Source organism: Muntiacus reevesi, chromosome 2, assembly GCF_963930625.1.
Source record: "Muntiacus reevesi chromosome 2, mMunRee1.1, whole genome shotgun sequence".
NCBI lineage: Eukaryota > Metazoa > Chordata > Mammalia > Artiodactyla > Cervidae > Muntiacus > Muntiacus reevesi.
In genome coordinates this window covers 197,602,381-197,623,886 of record NC_089250.1, presented here as the reverse complement: position 1 = coordinate 197,623,886, position 21,506 = coordinate 197,602,381, and the positions used below count along the sequence as shown (strand labels likewise).

The following is a 21,506-nucleotide window of genomic DNA, read 5'->3' as shown; positions in this document are numbered from 1 at the left end:
AATATTAACAGACTTAAAAGGGGAAATTGTCAGTAACACAATAATAGTGAGGAACTTTAGCACCCCTCATACATAGATGGACAGATCATCCAGACAGAAAAGCAATAAGGAAGCATAGGCCTTAAATGCCACATTAAACCAGATGGACGTAATTGCTATTTATAGAGCATTTAATCTGAAATCAGCAGAATGCACATTCTTCTCAAGGGTATGGAACACTCTTCAGGATAGATCACAAGTTAGGTCACAAGGCAAACCTTGGTAAATTTAAGAAAATTGAAATCGCTTCAAGCATCTTTTCCAGTCACAACACTATGAGGTTAGAAATTAACTACAAGAAAAAATATAAAAAGCACAAACACATGGAGGCTAAACAATGTGCTACTAAGCAGACAATGGATCAGTGAAGAAAACAAAATGGAAACCAGAAAGTATCTGGAGGAAAATGAAAACAAACAAACAAACAAATGACAACTAAAAACTATGGGACACTGGAAAAGCAGTTGTAAGAAGGAAGTTTACAGCACTATAACTATGTTTCAAGAAACAAGAAAAATCTCAAACAAACAACCTAGCCCTACCCTAAAGCAACTAGAGAAAGAACAAACAAAACTCAAAGTTAGCAGAAGGAAAGAAATCATAAAGATCAGAGTGGAAACAAATGAAATAGAGATGAAGAAAATGGTATAAAAGAATAATGAAACTAAAAACAGTTCTTTGAAAAGATGAACAAAATTGATATGTCCTTATCCAGATTCATCATGGGGGGAAAAAAGGAAGAAGACTCAAATTAATAAAAGGAAAAGTAGAAAAAGAGAAGTTACAATGGACACCACAGAAATACAAAGAATCATAGGAGACTACTACAAGCAACTGTATGCCAATATAATGGAGAGCCTAGAAGAAATGGAGACATTCTTAGAAAGGTACAATCTTCCAAGACTGAGCCAGGAAGAAATAGAAAATATGACCAGACTGATAACAAGTACTAAAATTGAAATGGTGATTAAAAACGTCCAACAGGCAAAAGTCTATGACCAGATAGCTTCACATGCAAATTATATCAAACATTAAGAGTTTATACCTATTATTCTGAAACTCTGAAAAAATTTCAGAGAAAGAAACACTTCCAAGCTCCTTCTATGAGGTCACCATCACCCTAATACCAAAACCAGACAAAGATATCACAAAAAAAGAAAGCTACAGGCCAATATCTCTGATGAAAATATGATCCAGCAATAACTCTTCTTGGCATATATCCAGAGAAAACCATAATTCAGTAAGATACATGCACCTCAGTGTTCATTGCAGCACTATTTACAATAGTCAGACATGGAAGCAACCTAAAGATCATCAACAGAGGAATGGATAAAGAAGATATGATACATTTATACAATGCAATATTACTCAGCCATTGAAAAGAATGAAATAATGCCACTTATAGCAACATGGATGAACCTAGAGATTATTATACTAAGTAAAAGTAAATCAGAAAAAGACAAATATCATATGATATCACTTGTATGTAGAATTTAAAAAATATGCAAATGAACTTCTTTACAAAAGAGAAACAGACTCACAGACTTTGAAAACAAACTTATGGTTACAAAAGGGAAAAGTGAGGGGGGGGGCATAAATTAGGAATTTGGGATTGAAATACACATACTACTATATATAAACTAGATAATCTATGAAGACCTACTGTAGAGCACAGAGAACTCTACTCAATATTGTATAATAATCTATATGGAAAAGAAACAATATACGTATATGTATAACTGAATCACTTTGCTGTACAGCTGAAACTAACACAATAGTGCAAATCAACTATATTCCAATATAAAATAAAAGCTAACTATCAATTGAAAATGAAAAGATACATGCATCCTATACCCATGAACAGAGGAGCCTGGTGGGCCACAGTCCATGGAGTTGCAAAAGAGTTCTACATGATTTAATGACCAAAAACAAAACAACAACAACAAAAAACAATACTCATAGCAGCACTGTTTACAATAGCCAAGACATGAAAACAACCTAAATATCCAAGGAATGGATAAAGAAGATGTGAGATATATAATACTCAGTCATAAAAAATGAAATAATGTCTTTTGCAGGAACATGGATGGACCTAGAGATTATCATACTAAGCAAAGTAAGTCAAAAAGAGAAAGACAAATACCATACAATATTACCTATATGTGAAATATAAAATATGACACAAATAAATGTATCTACAAAACAGAAGCAAACTCACAGACACAGAGAACAGACTTGTGGTTGTCAAAGGGGAAAAGGGTGGGAAGGGAAGGATTGGGAGTTTGGGATTAGCAGATGCAAACTAGTGTATATAGGATAGATAAACAATAAGATCCTACTGTATAGCACAGGGAACTATACTCAATATCCTGTGATAAATTACAATGGAAAAGAATATGAAAAAGAACATATATGTGTGTGTTTGTGTGTGTGTGTGTGTTTGTGTGTGTGTGTGTGTATATATATAATGAATCACTTTTCTGTACAGCAGAAATTAACACAACATTGTAAATGAATTATGTTGTTGTTGTTCAGTTACCCAGTTATTTTTGACTCTTTGCAGCCCCTTGGACTGCAGCACACCAGACCTCCCTGTCCCTCACCATCTCCCGAAGACTGCCCAAGTTCATGTCCATGGCATCGGTGATGCCATCCAACCATCTCATCCTCTGATGCCCTCTTCTCCTTCTGCCCTCAATCTTTCCCAGCATCAGGGACTTATCCAATGAGTTGGCTGTTTGCATCAGGTGATCAAAATACTGGAGCTTCAGCTTCAGCATTAGTCCTTCCAATGAGTATTCAGGGTTGATTTCCCTTAAGATTGACTGGTTTGATCTCCTTGCTGTCCATGGGACTTTCGAGAGTCTTCTCTAGCACCCCAGTCCGAAGGCGTCAATTCTTTGGCACTCTGCCTTCTTCATGGTCCAGCTCTCACAAACATACTAGACTACTGGGAAGACCACTTGTCTTCCCATTTGTAGACCATTTGACTGTAGACCTTTGTCAGCAGAGTAATGTCTCTGTTTTTCAAGACCCCGTCTAGGTTTGTCATAGCTTTCCTGCCAAAAAGCAATCATCTGATTTCATGGCTTCAGTCACCATCCACAGTGACTTTAGAGCCCAAGAAGAGGAAATCTGTCACTACTTCCACGTTTTCCCCTTCTATTTGTCATGAAGTAATGGGGTCAGATCTTAGTTTTTTTAATATTTGGTTTTAAGCTGGCTCTTTCACCCTCCCCTTTCACCCTCATCAAGAGGCTCTTTAGTCCTTCTTCACTTTCTGCCATTAAAGTGGTATCATCCACATATCTGAGGTTGTTGATACTTCTGCTTATCTTGATTCCAGCTCGGCATTTCTCATTCACCCTGGCATTTTTCATGATGTGCTCAGTATGTAGGTTAAGTAAGCAGGGTGACAACAGACAGCCCTGTCATATCATACTTCAATAAAATATTTTTAAAATTGCGGAGGACAAATTCATTCCATAACTAAGTTTTCTACTTAGTAGTTAATCAACTTGGGGGAAATTCACTTAAGGAGCCTTTATTTCCTTTTCTTATTCCTATCTTGAAGGGTATCCATCAGCGTCCAGCATAGGACCTATACACAAAGAGGAAAAATGTCCTTCCCTCCTTCCTACAGAGACTTATCAGGGTTCCTGAGGACCATCTATTCTTTCCCAGTATTCTCTGTGAAATGTGAATGATAAAGGCATGGGTTTATAAAACATCCCCTAAGAACCAGAAGAGGAAGGAGTAGATTAGAAATTTAGTGAAAGGAGATTTAACAGAACTAAGGGCTACTTGAATAGACAACCCTTCAGGAAATAGGTGGCGCTTCAACCCGTGTTACCCTAATCAAGACCCAAATTCTATAGAGAGTTTGTTTGATGGCTTCAGTCTTGTGCCTCCCCCTTGTCCAAAGGGTGATGGAAGCAGCTTGACTGGAAGTCTCACCAAGATTGTATCTAATGGGAGAGCTCCCTGAAGCCCATCATGGTATTGCTCTCAAAAGAAAAAGATCATTTGTGCTTATGCTTGGTCATGTCTAACTCTTTGCATCCCCATGAACTGTAGCCCACCAGGCTCCTCTGCCCATGGAATTTTTCAGGCAAGAATACTGGAGTGCATTGCTATTTCCTACTCCAGGTGATCTTCCTAACCAAGGGATCGAACCCCTGTCTCTTGTGTCTCCTGCATTGGTGGACAGATTCTTTACCACTATGCCACCTGGGAAACCAAAGACAAGGATACTGGACAGAAAAGAACATACGTCTCTGTATTTAAGTTTACTTAATTATACTTAGGTTTTATTTGTCACACATGTAGTCATTTGGTCTCTCCCATCAGAAAGCATAGCCCTTAAAGCCTGTCTTTGTCTGCACTTGTACAAATGTGTGTGTTGCTTCTTTTGAGACTCCACAATTTTATGGTTGCTCAGTACATGCTCCCTCAGAAAATACCTGCACTTCCATAATGTAAAACTGGGCTCATTTTGAAATAGGAATTCTAAATAGTAGTCACACACAACTGTTGCCACAAACATGCTGCTTAACAAACCATCCAAAATTGAGTGGCTTAAAAGAACTAGCACTGATTTGACTCACAAATCTCCAGTTAACTGGTCAATTCCTCTGTGCTCAGCTGACCTTGGCGTGACTCACTTATTCATCAGCAGTCAACTGGCAGGTCAGTTGGGAACTTGTTGCTTTAGCATGGCCTCAGCTTAGATGTCAAGTCTATGGTTTTCCCAGTAGTCATGTATGGATGTGAGAGTTGGACTATAAAGAAAGCTGAGCACTGAAGAATTGATGCTTTTGAACTCTGGTGTTGCAGAAGACTCTTGAGAGTCCCTTGGACTGCAAGGAATCAACCAGTCCATCCTGAAGGAAATCAGTCCTGAATATTCATTGGAAGGTGAAACTCCAATACTTTGGCCACCTGATACAAAGAGCGGACTCATTTGAAAAAAACGCTGATTCTGGGGAAGATTGAAGGCAAGAGGAGAAGGAGATGGCAGAGGATGAGATGATTGGATGGCATCACCGACTCAATGGACATGAATTTGAGTAACCTGGGAGTTGGTGATGGACAGGGAGGACTGGCGTGCTGCAGTCCATGAGGTCACAAAGAGTCAGGCACGGCTGAGCAACTGAACTGAACTGAACTGAACAGCTTAGATGACCTGTCTCTGTTCCTTGTGACTCTTTATCATCTGGCAGGCTACTCTGGGTTCGTTCTCACAATGAATGAAGAATGCTAAGAGAGAGTGCGTATGTATACGGGCCTCAAAAGACCTAGCCTCAGAACAGGCGTGCCATCATTTCCACCACATTCTGTTGGCCAAAATAAGTCACAGAGTCAGTTAGATTCAGACAGGAGGAGGAGCGAGGAGGACCAGGCTAACTGCAAAGCACACTGCAAAGAATGGGAGTCCATGGAGGGGTGGAAGACTGGGACCTTTACAACTGATCTACCACATCATCTTAAGAGCTTAAAACATTTTATGTTCTATCAACTGGAGGGACTACACAGTATTGCCAAGGAAATCTTTATCTTCGTGGTGACCATTGTCCTAGCTACTAGGTATAGAGTAACCTGAAATATTTGTATGTAAATAAGTTTTTATTTAGAACTCCTGAGCCTTCTCTGTCATTCATTTAAGATGCCCTATCTTTCTATTAATAGATCAATGAAGCCTTTTATATGCCCTTGTCCAATTTCTTTATGAATCCATTTCTGTTACAAAGCTCATTAAATTTCAATTTAGCTAACGATCCAAAGGGTGAAAATGATATTAACACTATAGTTAAAGGAGCTACCATATGTTGTTCAAGAACATTCCCATTAACATAGTCTATCTTATGTTTACAAGTTAAATTCGTATTTTATATTTGAAAGCTATGTTAAGCTATGTTAGCCTATCTGATAGAAGATTCTATATTTCTTATTTATCTAATACCACTAAATTATATGGGACTTCCCTGATAGTTCAGTTGTTAAAGAATTCACCTGTAAGCTTTGCGCAGTGGCAGTATCGTAGCCAATGAGGTTTATCCGAGGCGCGATTATTGCTAATTGAAAACTTTTCCCAATACCCCGCCATGACGACTTGAAATATAGTCGGCATTGGCAATTTTTGACAGTCTCTATGGAGACTGAAGAAAAAAAAAAAAAAAAAGAATTCACCTGCAATGCAGGAGATCCCGGTTCGATTCCTGGGCCGGGAAGATCCCCTGGAAAAGGGACAGGCTACTCACTCCAGTATTTGCTTCCTTGGGGCTCAACTGGTAAAGAATCCACCCACAATGCGGGAGACCTGGGTTCGATCTCTGGGTTGGGAAGATCCCCTGAAGAGGGGAACAGCTACCCACTCCAGTATTCTGGCCAGGAGAATTCCATGGATTGTATAGTCCATGAGGTTGCAAAGAGTTGGACACAACTGAGTGACTTTCACAACCTTCGGAAGCTAAATCATAATTAGTGCCATCTTGTATTTTTAAAGCTACGTGAACTGCAAGAGAAGCATGGAGTTTTAGAACACTCCCTCATACACACACATACAGAACCATAATGAATTAAAATAAGCCTGGAAGTAGATATCAGAAGACTTGGTTTCTCCCTGGAGCTCTGCTAACTTTCTATATGACCTTGGGCAAGTCACAAAAACCTCTTAGGCTTATTTTCTTCATTTTATATTGAAGAGTTGGACTTTGAAAGTTGTATGAATCAAATCCACTCACTTGGGCAATATATCTTTATATCGTGAAGTTTGAATTCACAGGCCTTTCATCCTACAACCTTTACAGATCATTTATATACAAATCAGATTTACTATGATCAATTTTAAATTACTTTACCTTGTTATTTATCAGCAAGACAATTCAATCAACGGAAGGAAATTTAAGAAAAAGTACCACTCCTATCTCCCTATTCCTGTTCCAAGAATGATATATTATTTGTATTTATAGCCAGTACAGCAAGAGCTCAAACAATTCAAAACAGACAACAGTTGTGAATGTCCAGCATAGCTGGATTGGTGCAGACTGCCTGAATATCTGCACTGTCTCCTCCCTCAGGTGACTCATTGGCTCCCTGGTAAATAAATGCAGACACACACGTACATACCCACACATAAACACATAAATGGATAGGAAACACATGTGTTTCTCATTTTTCTTTAAGTAAAATATGAAAACATAGTAACAGCTCCAATAGTCCAATTTATTGTGGATGTCTTTAGTATCAATATTCACAGATCTCATTGAATTAATATATTTTAGTATTTGAAGATTATTTCAGAGTTTATCTAACCATCTCCTGATGATAACAATTAGGGCATCTTCAATTAATATTTTTACAGTTGTGAAAAGTAAGGCAACAGAATTGGAAATTAAGAATTATGAACTATTGTTTAAAAGAACAGCATTTCAGAAAGGAAAGAGAGCTTCTGCCCAAAGGAGGCAACAAAACTGCATTGTTGTTATGCACGACAATCTAAAAGTCTCCTCAAGAAACGCCTAGTGATTAGCAGGTGAGACGAGGCCTCACGTCAAGTAGAGACCATGGCATTCACAAAAGAGGAGAAGGAACACCTTATAGTGATAAACACACTTAAAATGTCTCATTGAAAAGAATATGGAAAACATACTTTTGAAAGAGATCCTATTGCTTATTTAGTAAAAGATTAAGTATCTATCTTTTTTGAAAGATTTGTTTTCCTAACTAGTGAAATGAGACACTACCTGATTGTAGAGAGCCATGCCTTCCTCATTCTCAAAGTTAACCACAACAACACATTTGTATCCTTGTGCACTTAGGCAGAATTGATTCTTAGGGGGTCTGGAGCTAGTTGTTCAGTGACTGTCCCAAGTGCAGCATTGGGTGGGTTGGGCAAGGCAAAAGAAATTAATCTCTGGCACACTCACCACCCTCATCACCCTTGCCAGTTCTCAGAGTGTCCTCTATGCCTCCTCTATGCCTTCTGCTCAGGGCTTTGTGCTGCCCCTTCATCATGCAGAACCCCCAGTTTAGGGATCTGAGCAGAGCTTCACTTTCCAAGGCAACACCTCACATTCTGGAGAAAAAGGTATAGCTTTGGGAGAAGCAAGCCCGGGGTGGGGCCTGGGAAGGTGGAACACATTAACCTACTACCTGACTACCTTCTTAATAGGTCTCTCTGAATCTTGCCCCTACATTGCACCCTCTAATGGTGGAATGGTCTTCATATCTCTCCAACGGTCTTCTTATCATAGTCTTAACCATCGTGGTAACAAATTACCTTCACAGTTGTAGAAAAAGTACCGCTTTTTGGAAAATATGCTTAGGAGTAATTATTGCTATCATGCTTCTGCTCAGAATCTAAATCCTTTCACCACCTCTATCCTCAAAATCCTGCTTATCCTGAGTTTTGCTCCCTCTCCTCCATTCCACTGGTATATAATCAACTGATTCCCATAAAGAAGTTAAATTAATCACCAGCAATCATTCATTTTCTTGTCTACTTCCCTTCAGATATTTCTCAAGTTTTCCTGATCATAAGACTCACCTGATTTCTTAAATATACAGTACCCCAGTTTCCTCCCCTGGAGAGTCTGAGTCAGCAGCTTTTGGGTGGGACACAGGAATCTGTGATATTAACAAAGAGCCCCATGTGATCATTTTAAAATTTTTAATTGGAGGATGATTACTTTACAACATTTTGTTGGTTTCTGCCATACAACAAAGCGAATCAATAATAACTATATACATATCGCCTCCCTCTTGAGTCTCCCTCCTGCTCCCCCATCCGATCCCTTTAGGTCGTCAGAGTGCCAGGCGGGGCTCCCTGTGTCATATAGCAGTTCCCCACTAACTATTTTACACATGGTAGTGTATATATGTCAATGCTACTTTCGCAATAGTCCCACCCTCTCCTTGCTGTGTGTTCAAGTCCATTCTCGACATTTGTGTCTTCATTCCCTCCCTGAAGATAGGTTCATCAGTACCAGCTGTGAATGTTTTGATCAAGGAAGTTAGGGAAACCACTACTCCGATGAACAATATTTCAGACACCTGTAACAGGGAATGAAGTTTAGTCCTCAAGAAATATCATTAACACATAAAGACATAAAAAGCAACACATAAATAAATAATTGTAAATGCTACCCCACTAACTTGTACAGAATTTGAGCATTATCACCTGTCATGGAATGTGGTCTGCAGACATCAAGTGTCTCAGTCTGGTCCTGGCCCTGACACCCAGTTGTTAAAGCTTGAGCAATTTCCTCAGTTTCCCCATCTATAAACTCCCAGTTCCTACAAAGTATGACATTCTTATTTAGATCACTATTCCTTTTGACCCAGAATTTCTACTTCTAGTAATCTATCCTGAGAGGTAACCAGGGAAATGTACAAGTCCAGCAGATTGTTTATAATAATGAAAACAGCTAAATAATGAGAACAGCTAAACATTGATTTATCTAGACACTGAATACTATGCAACATTAAAAATGGTAATAGAGATCTTTATGTTTGATATGTAAAATGTCCATGACATATAAAGTAGTAAAAGCAGGTTACAAACACAACTTAAACTTCAATCCCAGATTGCTATTGTTTTTTAAGTGGTATGTTTGTAGAAAAAGACCATAGAGTTACACACCTAAGTACAAGGAGTGGATGATTTTTTCCTTTCTCTATATCCTTCTGTAATTGTCTGTATTTTTTGAAGTAAACTTAAAATCTATACTTGGAGGAAAATTATGTTTCATCCCTTTTGAAAAGGTACTTCTTCATGCACATTGGCAGGGTGATATCCGCAATAACCAGGAGACCAGGAGTAACTTACAGCAACTTAAAGACAGTGTAAGCAAGACATGTTCTTTCTTCCAAAAAATCCCACCCCACTTTCATTCTACATTTGAGTTGTAAAGAGTTTGTTCAAAAGATCCTAAAAATGCACCAATTCATTCACCTGAGCCCATTTCAAGGAACTAAATTGGCTGCAGAGCAGCTGGTGGGAAACCAAGGCAAGTGTCAGGAAGGGCAAAACTCTGCTTATTTTAGGCCTCCTGGAAAAGCTCTTCTTCCCAAATCCCTTCCTCTCAGCTGGGAGGGCTAGAGAAGATTCAGGTGACTCCAATGGGGAGAGGGTGGGGACCAGCCCTGCTTCCTGCTATAAAAGCCAGCACAGCACGCCCCTCTGTCTGGTTGATTTGGTGGTGTCTTCGGTCATGGCATGCAGGCAGAGAGGAGACAGCGGGAGACCCTCAAGCCGGTTCCGTGCAGACTGGAGGTAATGCTGGGGGCAGGAAGAAGGGGACATAATGCCTTGTCTGCTAAAATTCACTCCTCTTTAACTTTCTCCCCCATGCCTTCCTGCACCTACAGGTCATTTTTTCTATTCTTCGCCCTTTTGACTTTGGTGAACTCAACAGATGTTAATCAACTGGTGGATCCTGCCTTCCCAGGTAGGCCTCTTGGGTGAGGAAAATGCCCTTAAGCATCTCTCAAAAGGACTGCAACTAGGGTGCCTCAGTTCAGTTCAGTCTCTCAGTTGTGTCCGACTCTTTGCGACCCCATGGGCCACAGTACGCCAGGCCCCCTGTCCTACACCAACTCCCGGAGCTTACTCAAAGTTTATGGCCAGAAAACGCAAATGTGAGTTAGATGATCTCCAGTCATTCTTCTGCCTATCTTGATCAAGTCACTTCAGTTTTCCTATAGCTTACCTATAGGTTACTCTACAGCTAAACGGAAAAGCTTGGAAAAACACCAGCACTACTTCCTATTTCCTCACTGCCTCCAGCTTTACAGCACCCAAAGAATAGCAAACCACACACTCAGTCCTCATCTTTGGGAGCAGTCATCTTCAAACACATACTTATGCTTAAGGAAAGCATCAACAGTAGCAGGCAAAATCACTTGTATGAGGAGTTTCTCAAGATTTTCACCTGAGCCAGAGGATGCAAAGTGTCAAGCTATTGGCAGATTATTCAGTCTTTAAAAATATGTTCTTGGAGTTACCTAGGGAATCTTTTAAACTTCAAATTGAAAGATCTTTAGACAAAACTTTTCCCCAATTCTTCACAGACCTACCATCTCCTTTTCCATCAGGGGTCCAGACTGGTTCCCGCATGCATACTTATTAATCTGACTCCAGGTTTATCCTGGAATACTTCAGAAAGCCCTAGGCATTTCATTGATATCTTCATTATAGTTCTTGGTATCTTACACTGTAGTTATATATTCCCATCAACTTGTAAGCTCCCCAGGATGGAGAATAAGCTTTGCCTCTCCCAACTGGTATCCTCCCTGATGCCTATTAGAGAGTGGAAGTTTCCTCAATACAATTCTGTAGGAAATCATGCCTCCTGTGTTCAGAGATGCCCCACATGCTTTCTTTGCTCTTCAGGTACTGTCATTTGCTATGAAGATAGAATGGTAGTAGAGTTTAAAAGAACTCTTGGCAACAAGATTCAGCATGCATCTGTGGTGGGTAAGTAAAGTGTATTGTCTCATTTAAGTCTTACTTAGTAGGAAACCCTTGGCTCAAGGTCATCACCATTTTCCGGTGAACAGAGTACACAAACTCTGGAGCAGTTGGTGCTCAAATCCCACAATGTCACAGGGTCCTTGAACTGTATGGTGACTCCTAAGAGTGGAAGACCTTGTCTGTCTTTGGAAATCTGTCTTATCTCAGGAATCCCCTAAGAAAAGTCTATCTTCAAGTCACAGCATCTCTCAGAGCTTGGGTTATATCCCAGTTGGGAAAATAAATTAAGAAGTGAATGAAGTACCTTAGAAATGGATTTGCAGGCTTGATTATGTAGTTTTGGTTGGCTCTGTCACTGAAATATAAGATGTAAACACATCTTGGTCATCTCCTATCTAAGCTGCTCTTGTTTCTGTAGATTCCCTTGGTCTTAAAATGCTGAACTGCACTTATGTTCTGGACCCAGAAAAGCTCACCCTGAAGGCCCCATATGAAAGTTGTACCAAAAGAGTGGTAAGTAGTTGAGGAGTAATTTGGAAAGTAGTAACCTAGGAGTTGGAAGCTTTGCAGTAGGGCAGTGGTTCTCAATCAGGGTGATCTTTCTCTTTGGTCATCCCAGAGAACATCCTGCAATGTTTGGAGACATTTACCACAGCTGGTAGGGGAGGAGGGAAAGAGCAGCTTCTGGTCATTTGGTGGGTACAAGCCAAGGGTATTGCCAAATAACCTCCATTGCATACAGGAACTCTCAATAAAGATATATTAGGCTCAAAAATCCAATGCTGAGCTTACAAAAGCCTTGAATTGAGGCTTTGGGCTTTATTTCTGGCTCTTCCACTATCTATATGTGATTTGAAATAAGTTAGCTAACCTTTCTAAGCCTCTACTTGCTCACTGGAAAATGGATTATGATATCTTTCCATAAGGTATCTAAAGATGAATGACACAAATGAAGGACTAGGCATGACAGCAAATGATCAAACGTGAGCCATTTTGACCTACGACCCTCATGGAAAAGGGGATGCTATTTTGGTGCTGGCAAATGGAGTGCTGGTACCTCTATGCTGGAAGGAGAGCAGCAGCTGAAAAATAGGATTTTCTACTGTTAAGCAATAGTGCTACCCTATCAGGGTTATTAGGAACAGTAAAAGAAGCCTAAGTCCTTTTCAAGCTTTATGTGCCAACAATCACTTAGGGAACTTCTAAAGTACCAAATTTATTCAGTTGACTTAATAGGTCTGGGGTACATCCTACAAGTCTTAGGTTTAACGGATTCTACTGAAGATTTCCAGTAATTAAAACTTTCCCTTCTGAAATGACCTTTTCCAACTTTAGGGAGCTTAGGGTTGCATTTCTTTAGATCAAAGGTACACAGAATATGACCTGTGTGTGGCCACAGCCAGTCCATGTGTGTGATGGTCATCAAGCTAAGAATGGCTTTAGTTTTTTTAAGCACTTTAAAAATGTTACAAAGTCTAAATATATACTAACACTTTACAGAAAACTGTTAGTTGACCACTGCTTTAGACAGAGTTCCCTGGGCCAGGGGAAATGGCAAAGATGGCTCTGTCCAGCACCCAGCACAATGGCTGCTAAAGTAGGTGCTCAGTATTTCTATCCCTTGATAGAGGCGGCAAACTCAATAGGACCATGATACTCAGACATAGGGTGAATGTAAAGGGCAAATAAAAGCTGGACTCTGAGCCCTGAAACTCAAGGACCTGTTCTCTGCCAGTGAATGAGTCTTTCCTGGGATATCTAAAGAGGCTGAAGAATCTCCTGGTATAGGAATGAGGGACTTCTAGAACTCTGGTACTGATGACTTTTAAGGGTTTTGCTAATCAGCTGAGTCAGATGGTATTTCGGAATCCCCTTTCTCGTCGAAGTTCTAGCACTCTGTCCTTACTATGCCATTTTCATACAGCTTGGCCAGCACCAGATGACCATCACATTCATGAATGACAATGCTGCCTCTAGACAAGGGAATGTCCTGTATCACGTCAGCTGTCCGATTATGCAAGCAGGAAGACATGAACAGCATTCGGGGTCCACAATCTGCTCGAAGGATTTTATGTCTGTGAGTGAAGCAGGCTAACTGCTTCTCATCCAGCTACTCCAGGGGGAATGTGGTCTAGAGAGAGCTGGACTTCAGAACAGGATCTGTATTTCACTACTGACTTGCTATGTAGCTTTGGATTGATTTCTTAACTGCAATGAGACCTTTTTAAAATCTGAAGTGGGGGATAGTAACACCAACATAAGGTGACTTTAAAAACTGACTGAGAAGGTAGATATAAGCGCTCAGCACATCATGTTTAGCAATAAAAAGGATTCAGTCGGTAGCTTGACAAACTGGATATTTATGTACCAGGCCCTATACCAGATGCTAGGAAATAGTAAATGAGAAAAACAGCCCAATCACATACTTGTGGACTTTATAGTCTCACATGGCTAATAGCAACAGTGGACAAAAATATTTATACTTTATTATAACAATGATGGAACTGCATAGCTTGACAGGACTTAATGTCTCAATGTACAACTGGAAGGGAGCTTTAGATTTTCCAATTACATTTAGGTCTCAAAATCTCAATGGGGAAATGATGTCTAAGGGCACTTATAGGATTCTTGACTGGTCCTGTGTTTCTACTATATCCCACACAAGCCCTCACATTGTAAGAACCACACAGCAGTTGCTCTGGGTGTTTTCCATGTACCATCAGATAACATGACTTCAGAGATCTTCTCCAAATCAAAGATTCACATCATCCTTTTTCTTTCTTCCAGTTTACCTTTCACTTTTTTCCTGGCATGGCTGACGACACTGAGGTATGAAAGCTATTTTTTAAATTACAAGCCTAAATTACCTTTAGTTCTAAAGGTGACATAACTTCAATCCTGGTTAAATACTAAATAGTCTTGGAGTTAAGGTGAGCACCAGCCCTCTAAATGAAACTTTTGCCTTTAGGGTCCCAAACCTGAGATGGGATGGACCATTACAGTCGGTGATGGTGAAAGAGCCCAAAATCTGACCCTTCAAGAGGCTCTGACACAAGGGTATAATATCCTGATTGAGAACCAGAAGATGAGCATCCAAGTGTTATTTCATGCCACTGGAGTGACTCACTACTCGGTAGGTGTGAAATCTGTTTGTACCACCATCCAGGCTCAGACCAGTATTTCTAAATGCAAGCATAATCTCTACCATTTCCTCAAATTGAGGTTATAACTCAATCAACAGCCAAGCGCTGTACTAAGTACTAAAGATGATGAGATACAATGGTGAACAAAGTAAATGTTTCTTACTTCAATCAGTTTTTCTTCTCCATAGATCTAAATTCACTAAACAATGTGGAGCTACAGTAGTACTAAACTAACGAAGGTGTTCTATCATTGCCACGTTTAGTGTTTACAGAAGGTACTGGCATTTTGGGGACCAACAATCAAGATACTACATTAAATCAGTTAATGTGCTAAAGTACTTAGAACAGATCTTGGCACCTACATGTTCAAATATCAGCCATCTTAACAATACTGTTGTACATAGAGGATAAACAAACTGCTGAATCTTAAACATTTCACTCTGAATACTGATACCATAAAAGAGTCATAAAACAAGAGCTCTTAGTGCTGAGAAATGATCAGCTACAGGTCATGAGTAGAAATCACCTTGCCAGATGTTATAAAGTAGAAGATTTTAAAACTAGAGCACCTGAAGAACAACTATAGGGTGAAATACCTGAACTTACTTGGGCCAAGATGGTGCCCAAAAGTTGAGTATGTTTGCCCTGACTATTTCTAGCATTGATCAAAAATTCAAGTAACTCAGGTAAACCAATGTCTTTGAAAATGCTTTTCTTCAGCAAGGTAACAGCCATCTCTACATGGTGCCTCTGAAGCTTACACATGTATCTCCTGGGCAGACGATCATCTTGTCATCAAGACTCATTTGTGTGTCAGGTAAGGCCTAGGAAAGGGCAAGTCCAGTTGTGGAAGACATTGTTCTAAGGGCTTAACCAAAGCTGACCATTCTGTCATTCCTTCTAGATCCTGTGACCTGTAATGCCACACACATGACTCTCACCATACCAGAATTTCCTGGGAAGTTAAAATCCGTGAGCTTTGAAAATAAGAATATTGCTGTGAACCAGTTGCACAACAGCGGGATTGTTATGGAAATAGGAAATGGCCTCAGGTTGCATTTCAGCAAAACTCTCATCAAAACAAAAGTACGTTCCATTGAACCCTAGCCTTTTAGGCCATTGTGATTTGGCTGCTGACTTATCCATAATTCTAATTGCTAGTGTTTAAAAAAAAAAAAACTCCAAAACTTGGGAGGCCTCATTTGAACAGCTTGCATAAGTAATTCTCAAGTAACTGAAATTCACTCTCAAACACCAAGTCTTTTTAAACTTCAATGGAAGTTTTCCTTAAGTGTCTTCATTCATTGACCAGTACAAACTGCTATTAAGCATCTAACGATGAATCTCTCATGGCCCATTGAAACAGGACAATTTGAGCCAAACAAGTGTCCCCTGCTATCCTCATGAAGCCAGTCTTGAATGATGCAATTGCCAGGGACACAGAAAAATCTTACGTTGGAGTATATGTTGCAATAACATTTTATAACTCCTGGATTTGCAGGGTACGCAGCTCTTTAGAGGTTGAATTAACAGATCAAGTTCTTAGTATAAAGAGCATGCAGTCCTGGGTACTTTAGGGCATGAACTTAGAGAAATTTTCTGCCTCAGGAAGAATTCGGTCTGGAGAAATGATGGGATCTCTTGCTCTGGTTTAAAGGAAAACCATATTCAGTCTGGAGTGTGCCTTGCAGATTTCAGCGTACTTCCTTCCTATCTCCTGTGCCTGCTCAACAGGCTGTGGCTGCTAACTGACATTCTTTCATTTCAGTTCTCTGAAAAATGCCTACCCTATCAGTTCTACTTATCTTCACTCAAGCTGACATTTTATACTCAACTGGATACGGTATCCATGGTGATTTATCCTGAGTGTGTCTGCGAGTCAACAGTTTCTATAGGTAAAGATCATTTCCTCGAATGGTTCCTACATTCTACATTCTCTCTTAGCTCTTACATGGGTGAAAGTGTACAGGAGTTCAAACTCTATACTGCTTATACTTTAAGGAGAAACAGAAGACTGGTTAGACCACAAATAGCAGTCTAAGCTGCTATGATAGGAATCTAAGTAAGGGAACACTTCCAAAATACACATACAGGAAGGTTTCACAACTGTCTAATGTTTTTAAGCAACCTGGGTGTGCTTCATGTTAGAAGTCTGAGCCCACCATCTAAGTAAGATTTCTTTAAATCTGAAACTAGAGAGACTGAGTATTTCCCCAAACTCTTAAATTCCTCAAAGAATGTAGGTATTTGCTCTTGTTTACTATTGCCTCTGTGCTCCTTTAGTTGCATCAGGTCAAGTCAAATAGGAAAAATTAGTTGCTGCTTCAACTTCCCCTCAAACCACTAAGATCTGTGAGTCTTGAAAGAAGGAATGTTAGGACACAAGGCACTACACTTTAAGCCACATCAGGGTTTCATCATGGGTTTCTTACCCCACTTGGTGCCTCTTCCCATGTCTCCTGCTCCTTCTTCCTTTGGATGAAAAATCCTTCTCAGATAGAGCAAGCCTCACTGCTGTCTAGGTATCTTAGGGCCTCCCCTTGTAATGCAAGCTGCTTGTCAAGTTATTTTCCCAAAAAGACTTAAGACAAATTCTGTTGTCTCCTGATGAAAATCCAAACTTCATTACATGTCAAGCTGGTAATGACAATAGTCACATGGCAGACATTTTTTAAACTCCCACCACTATATAGTTTCAGGTGAGTTATGTACTCAAGATGGGTTTATGGATGTTGAGGTCTACCGCCATCAAACAAAACCAGCTCTCAACTTGGACACCATTAGAGTGGGAGATTCCTCCTGCCAGCCAACCTTTAAAGCTCCATTTCAAGGACTGGTAAAGTTTCACATACCCCTGAATGGATGTGGAACAAGACATAAGGTTAGTATAAGATTAGTATTGGCGCATAGCAAGAGAGTAAGACTTACCTTTGAGATAACTAACCACTTTCTCTAACCTTACTCTAAGTTTGAGAATGACAAAGTCATCTATGAAAATGAAATACATGCTCTCTGGGCGGATCTTCCTCCAAGCACAATTTCCAGAGATAGTGAGTTCAGGTGCGACACAATTGCTACTTCACTTTTTTAAGTGCCAGAATAAACTCGAGCAGTTTTTTAACCTAAAATTCTTAATACCCCCACCTACCCACTCTTGCAGAATGACGGTGAGGTGCTATTATAGCAGTAGTAACATGCTAATAAATACCAACGTCGAAAGCCTTCCTCCTCCAGTAGCCTCAGTGAAGCCAGGTCCACTTGCCTTGACCCTGCAAACCTACCCAGGTGAGACATTATAACCTAAAAAATCTGCTTAAATAATTTCGGGGGACTCTTTCCTAAAATGAACTTTGCACCAGACTAGAGTAGTAGCAATGCTTAAGCTTCTGTGGCAACCATCAACTACTTGAGTACCAGAGTGGCTTCTACTCCATTTCAGATAATTCCTACCTGCGACCGTATGGGGACAAGGACTACCCTGTGGTGAGATACCTCCGCCAACCAATTTACTTAGAAGTGAGAGTCCTAAACAGGACTGACCCCAACATCAAGTTGGTCTTAGATGATTGCTGGGCAACATCCACCAAGGACCCAGCCTCTCTCCCTCAGTGGAATATTATCGTGGATGGGTATGTATTCTCTGCATCAGGTAGTCCAGCTAATCAAACTGCCAGTAAAAAATAATAATAATAAAATGCTCTTGGGCTTGAGAGGAGCACTATATCAAAGGCCCTGATTTTTGTTCTTATTTCTTACCAACCAGTCCTCAGTCTAATAAGTTGACTCAAGTCTTTCCTATTACCCTTGAATCTAGAAGGATCCCTCCCAAGGAAACAATGACTTTAATACTCTACCATCTGGAAAGAGAATAGATTTCTAGTTCCTATTCATTTATTGAATAACTTTTGTTCATTGTTAAGTCGTGGCTAATTCTTTGTGTCCCCCTGGACTATAACCTATCAGGCTCTTCTGCCCATGGGATTTTCCAGGCAAGAATACTGGAGTGGGTTGCCATTTCTTCCTCCAGGGGATCTTTCCAGTTCCATTGCCAGGCAGATTCTTTACCACTGAACCACCTGGGGAAGGTGCATTGAATGCATGTGTGTGTGTCACTTAATCGTGTCTGACTGTGATCCCATGGGGTACATAGCCTGCCAGGCTCCTCTGTCCATGGGATTCTCCAGCCAAGAATACTAGAGTGGGTTGCCATTCCCTTCTCCAGGGGATCTTCCCAACCCAGGCATCAAACCCAGGGCATGGCAACCCACTTCAGTATTCCTGCCTGGAGAATCCCCATGGACAGAGGAGCCTGGTGGGCTACAGTCCATGAGGTCACAGAGACTTGGACATGACTGAGCGACTAAACAAAACACAGCACAGCACAGGTAGAAGGTATAGCAATAGTCTTGAAAGTGTTACGCATTACTGAATTTGAGCAAATGCTGAGTTTGAGCCCGAGGTGAATTGAGCTGATGTCCCACCCTGAAATATACCTTCCAGCTGTGAATACAACCTGGACAACCACAGAACCACCTTCCATCCGGTTGGCTCCTCGGTGACCTATCCTAATCACTATCAGAGGTTCGATGTGAAGACCTTTGCCTTTGTGTCAGAGGCCCCGGTGTCCCCTCACTTGGTAAGTGATTAACTAGTTACCTGGGACAGATTGACTGAGACATCAGTTCCACTCAACTCTTGTCTCCTCTCCAGGTCTACTTCCACTGCAGCGCCTTAATCTGCAATCAACTTTCTTCTAACCTCCCCCTGTGTTCTGCCTCTTGCCTTGTGTCATCCAGAAGCAGGCGAGGTAAAATTTTCATGTCTTCACTTAATGTGAGTTTCCTTAAAGCAAGCCTCATCCTTTCGGAATATAGGAATGAGTGCTTTGTTTTTCATCTACTCCAAGAGCCCAAGACACCTAGGAGTCTGTGATGGACAGGTTTGCAATCAGTCCCATGGACAAGTTTATGTTTGCACATGAACTTGTAGCCTGATCTTTTGAGACCCCCCCCCCCAAAAAGTTATTCTTCCTGAGTCTAGGTAGACTCTGAACTTTGTCGTCTTATATTCTTTGATAGTTCATCCTGTTTTTACAGAAAGATGTATGCTCTCTCCTGAGAAAGGAGACAAGATTACATAGAGCAGGGACTCCATACAGAGTAGCTCTAGGTGTTCCCTCAAAACACTCCGTACCACTACTCATTATCCCAGAGGTCAAACTGTCTGTCTTCAGCCACAGGGGCCACTGAGGAAGAGAAGATGATAGTGAGTCTCCCAGGCCCCATCCTCCTATTGTCAGATGGCTCTTCATTCAGAGGTATGGAATTAAAGCCTTAGGTATGTTTTTAACTGAACCTCTTGGTTTTATGTCAAACTTAAGTGTACATAGATAACATACGTGTGTGCTCAGTAATGTTCAATTCTTTGTGGCCTCATGGACTGCAGCCCACCAGTCTCCTCTGCCCATGGAATATTTCAGGCAAGAATACTGGAGAGGGGTGACATTTCCAACTCCAGGGGACCTTCCTGACCCAGGGATCGAACCTGCTTCTCTTGGGTCTCCTGCATTGGCGGGTGGATACTTTACTATTAATGGCCATCAGGGGAGTCCACAGATATCAAGGGCTTATGATTAAACAAGAGAACGCATCTCTCCCCAGCAACAGGTTCTGTCAAGTCTGTGTACCCTTCCCAAAATCCCTTTCCCACAAGAAGGATCATTTAGTCTACCTACTATACAGGGACCTCTCATTGTTAATAACTAAAAAAAATTCCAGCTTTGTCACTAATGCCACATTAGAATGCTTAAATCTTGGTCCTCAATTATTCGGCCTACTATAGAAGAATTTCAAGCTATGTTTCTTTAAAAAGACTAATAGGTCAGAAAACAGTGCTTGCTATTACAAAACTTTAGTCTTTACTAGATTATGTTAATATATCTTCATCCCAGATAGTCTTTAATTTTAGGCCTAGAACTTGAAATTAAACTCACTTAAATCACTAGCTACTAACTGCAAGAAATCATGCACTTGAGACAACTAACCATATGTATCAGTGCCAGAATGTTAAACAAGCTGGGAGTGAGATCCTTCCAGGTGTCAGCCCATATGATCTGCGTGAAAGGAAGTAGGAAGTGGGAACAACCGTGGGAGTGGAGTAAGGCGAGGAGGATTGAGGGGAAAGACTATACTCTTTTGCAAGCTCGCAAGTAAGCCCTCTGAAGCTTATTTTCACTTCCTTCTCTGGGTAACTTTAATTGTAAAGCTTCAGCTTCAACTTCAACTTAAACCAAGTGTAAGTGATCTTAAGACTTGAATGTCTGTTTCCTTTCCAGATGCTGTGGATTCTAAAGGGCACGGGACTCCTGGATATGTTGCTTTTAAAACTATGGTTGCTGTAGTTGCCTTAGCAGGTGTTGTGGCAACTCTAAGCCTAATCAGCTACCTGCGCAAGAAAAGAATCACAATGCTAAACCACTAATTGTACTTTCAAATAAAATGTGGAAGTAAGCCTCTTGCTTCTTAAGTTTAGATGGAGTTCAAGGACTCTTTCTTGCAATCATTCTTCTTTAGAGACTATAGACCTTTCCACAGTCCTTAAGGCTTTGTTCTGTGTGGATGTGAATAGGGTATTCCTGACTTAATTCCTTCCTGTCACCAGCTTTTTCTGCCCTCTACCCCCAAAACTGGCAGTGCCAGAGAATTCAATAATGGGACTTAGTGACAGTCCACCTCTATGGGTATATTTAGGTGACTTTAATGTCTTTTACCCTCTCCATTCATATATAGAAGATGAGGGCAAGTCACTCCTAATCACTGGAATAACTCCCGTTCTCTAAAAGGGAAAGG

General features: G+C 40.6%; 1 protein-coding gene and 1 non-coding gene across 2 annotated transcripts; both read left to right on the top strand.

Moving 5' to 3' along the window:
- Positions 1–6,056: 6,056 nt before the first annotated feature.
- Positions 6,057–6,197, top strand: LOC136161953 (U4 spliceosomal RNA). Its single transcript, XR_010661823.1, has one exon. It is a non-coding gene; the product is annotated as a U4 spliceosomal RNA (small nuclear RNA).
- A 4,056-nt stretch (positions 6,198–10,253) lies between these two features.
- On the top strand, positions 10,254–21,138 carry ZP2 (zona pellucida glycoprotein 2). The gene is made up of 18 exons (XM_065920316.1): positions 10,254–10,315; positions 10,411–10,490; positions 11,435–11,518; positions 11,934–12,028; positions 13,440–13,592; positions 14,303–14,344; positions 14,484–14,648; positions 15,379–15,475; positions 15,563–15,744; positions 16,427–16,553; positions 17,352–17,539; positions 17,627–17,718; positions 17,819–17,943; positions 18,098–18,287; positions 19,159–19,294; positions 19,369–19,465; positions 19,892–19,975; positions 20,993–21,138. Exons 1-18 carry the CDS (start codon positions 10,254–10,256, stop codon positions 21,136–21,138), a joined length of 2,145 nt encoding a protein of 714 aa, XP_065776388.1.
- Positions 21,139–21,506: the final 368 nt, after the last annotated feature.

Bases quoted from the DNA above. Each gene is read 5' to 3' on its own strand.
- ZP2 (XM_065920316.1), top strand. From the start codon at position 10,254: ATGGCATGCAGGCAGAGAGGAGACAGCGGGAGACCCTCAAGCCGGTTC. The intron at 16,554-17,351 runs GTAAAGATCATT...ACCACTATATAG, and splicing joins CGAGTCAACAGTTTCTATAG to TTTCAGGTGAGTTATGTACT. The intron at 19,976-20,992 runs GTATGGAATTAA...TTTCCTTTCCAG, and splicing joins AGATGGCTCTTCATTCAGAG to ATGCTGTGGATTCTAAAGGG.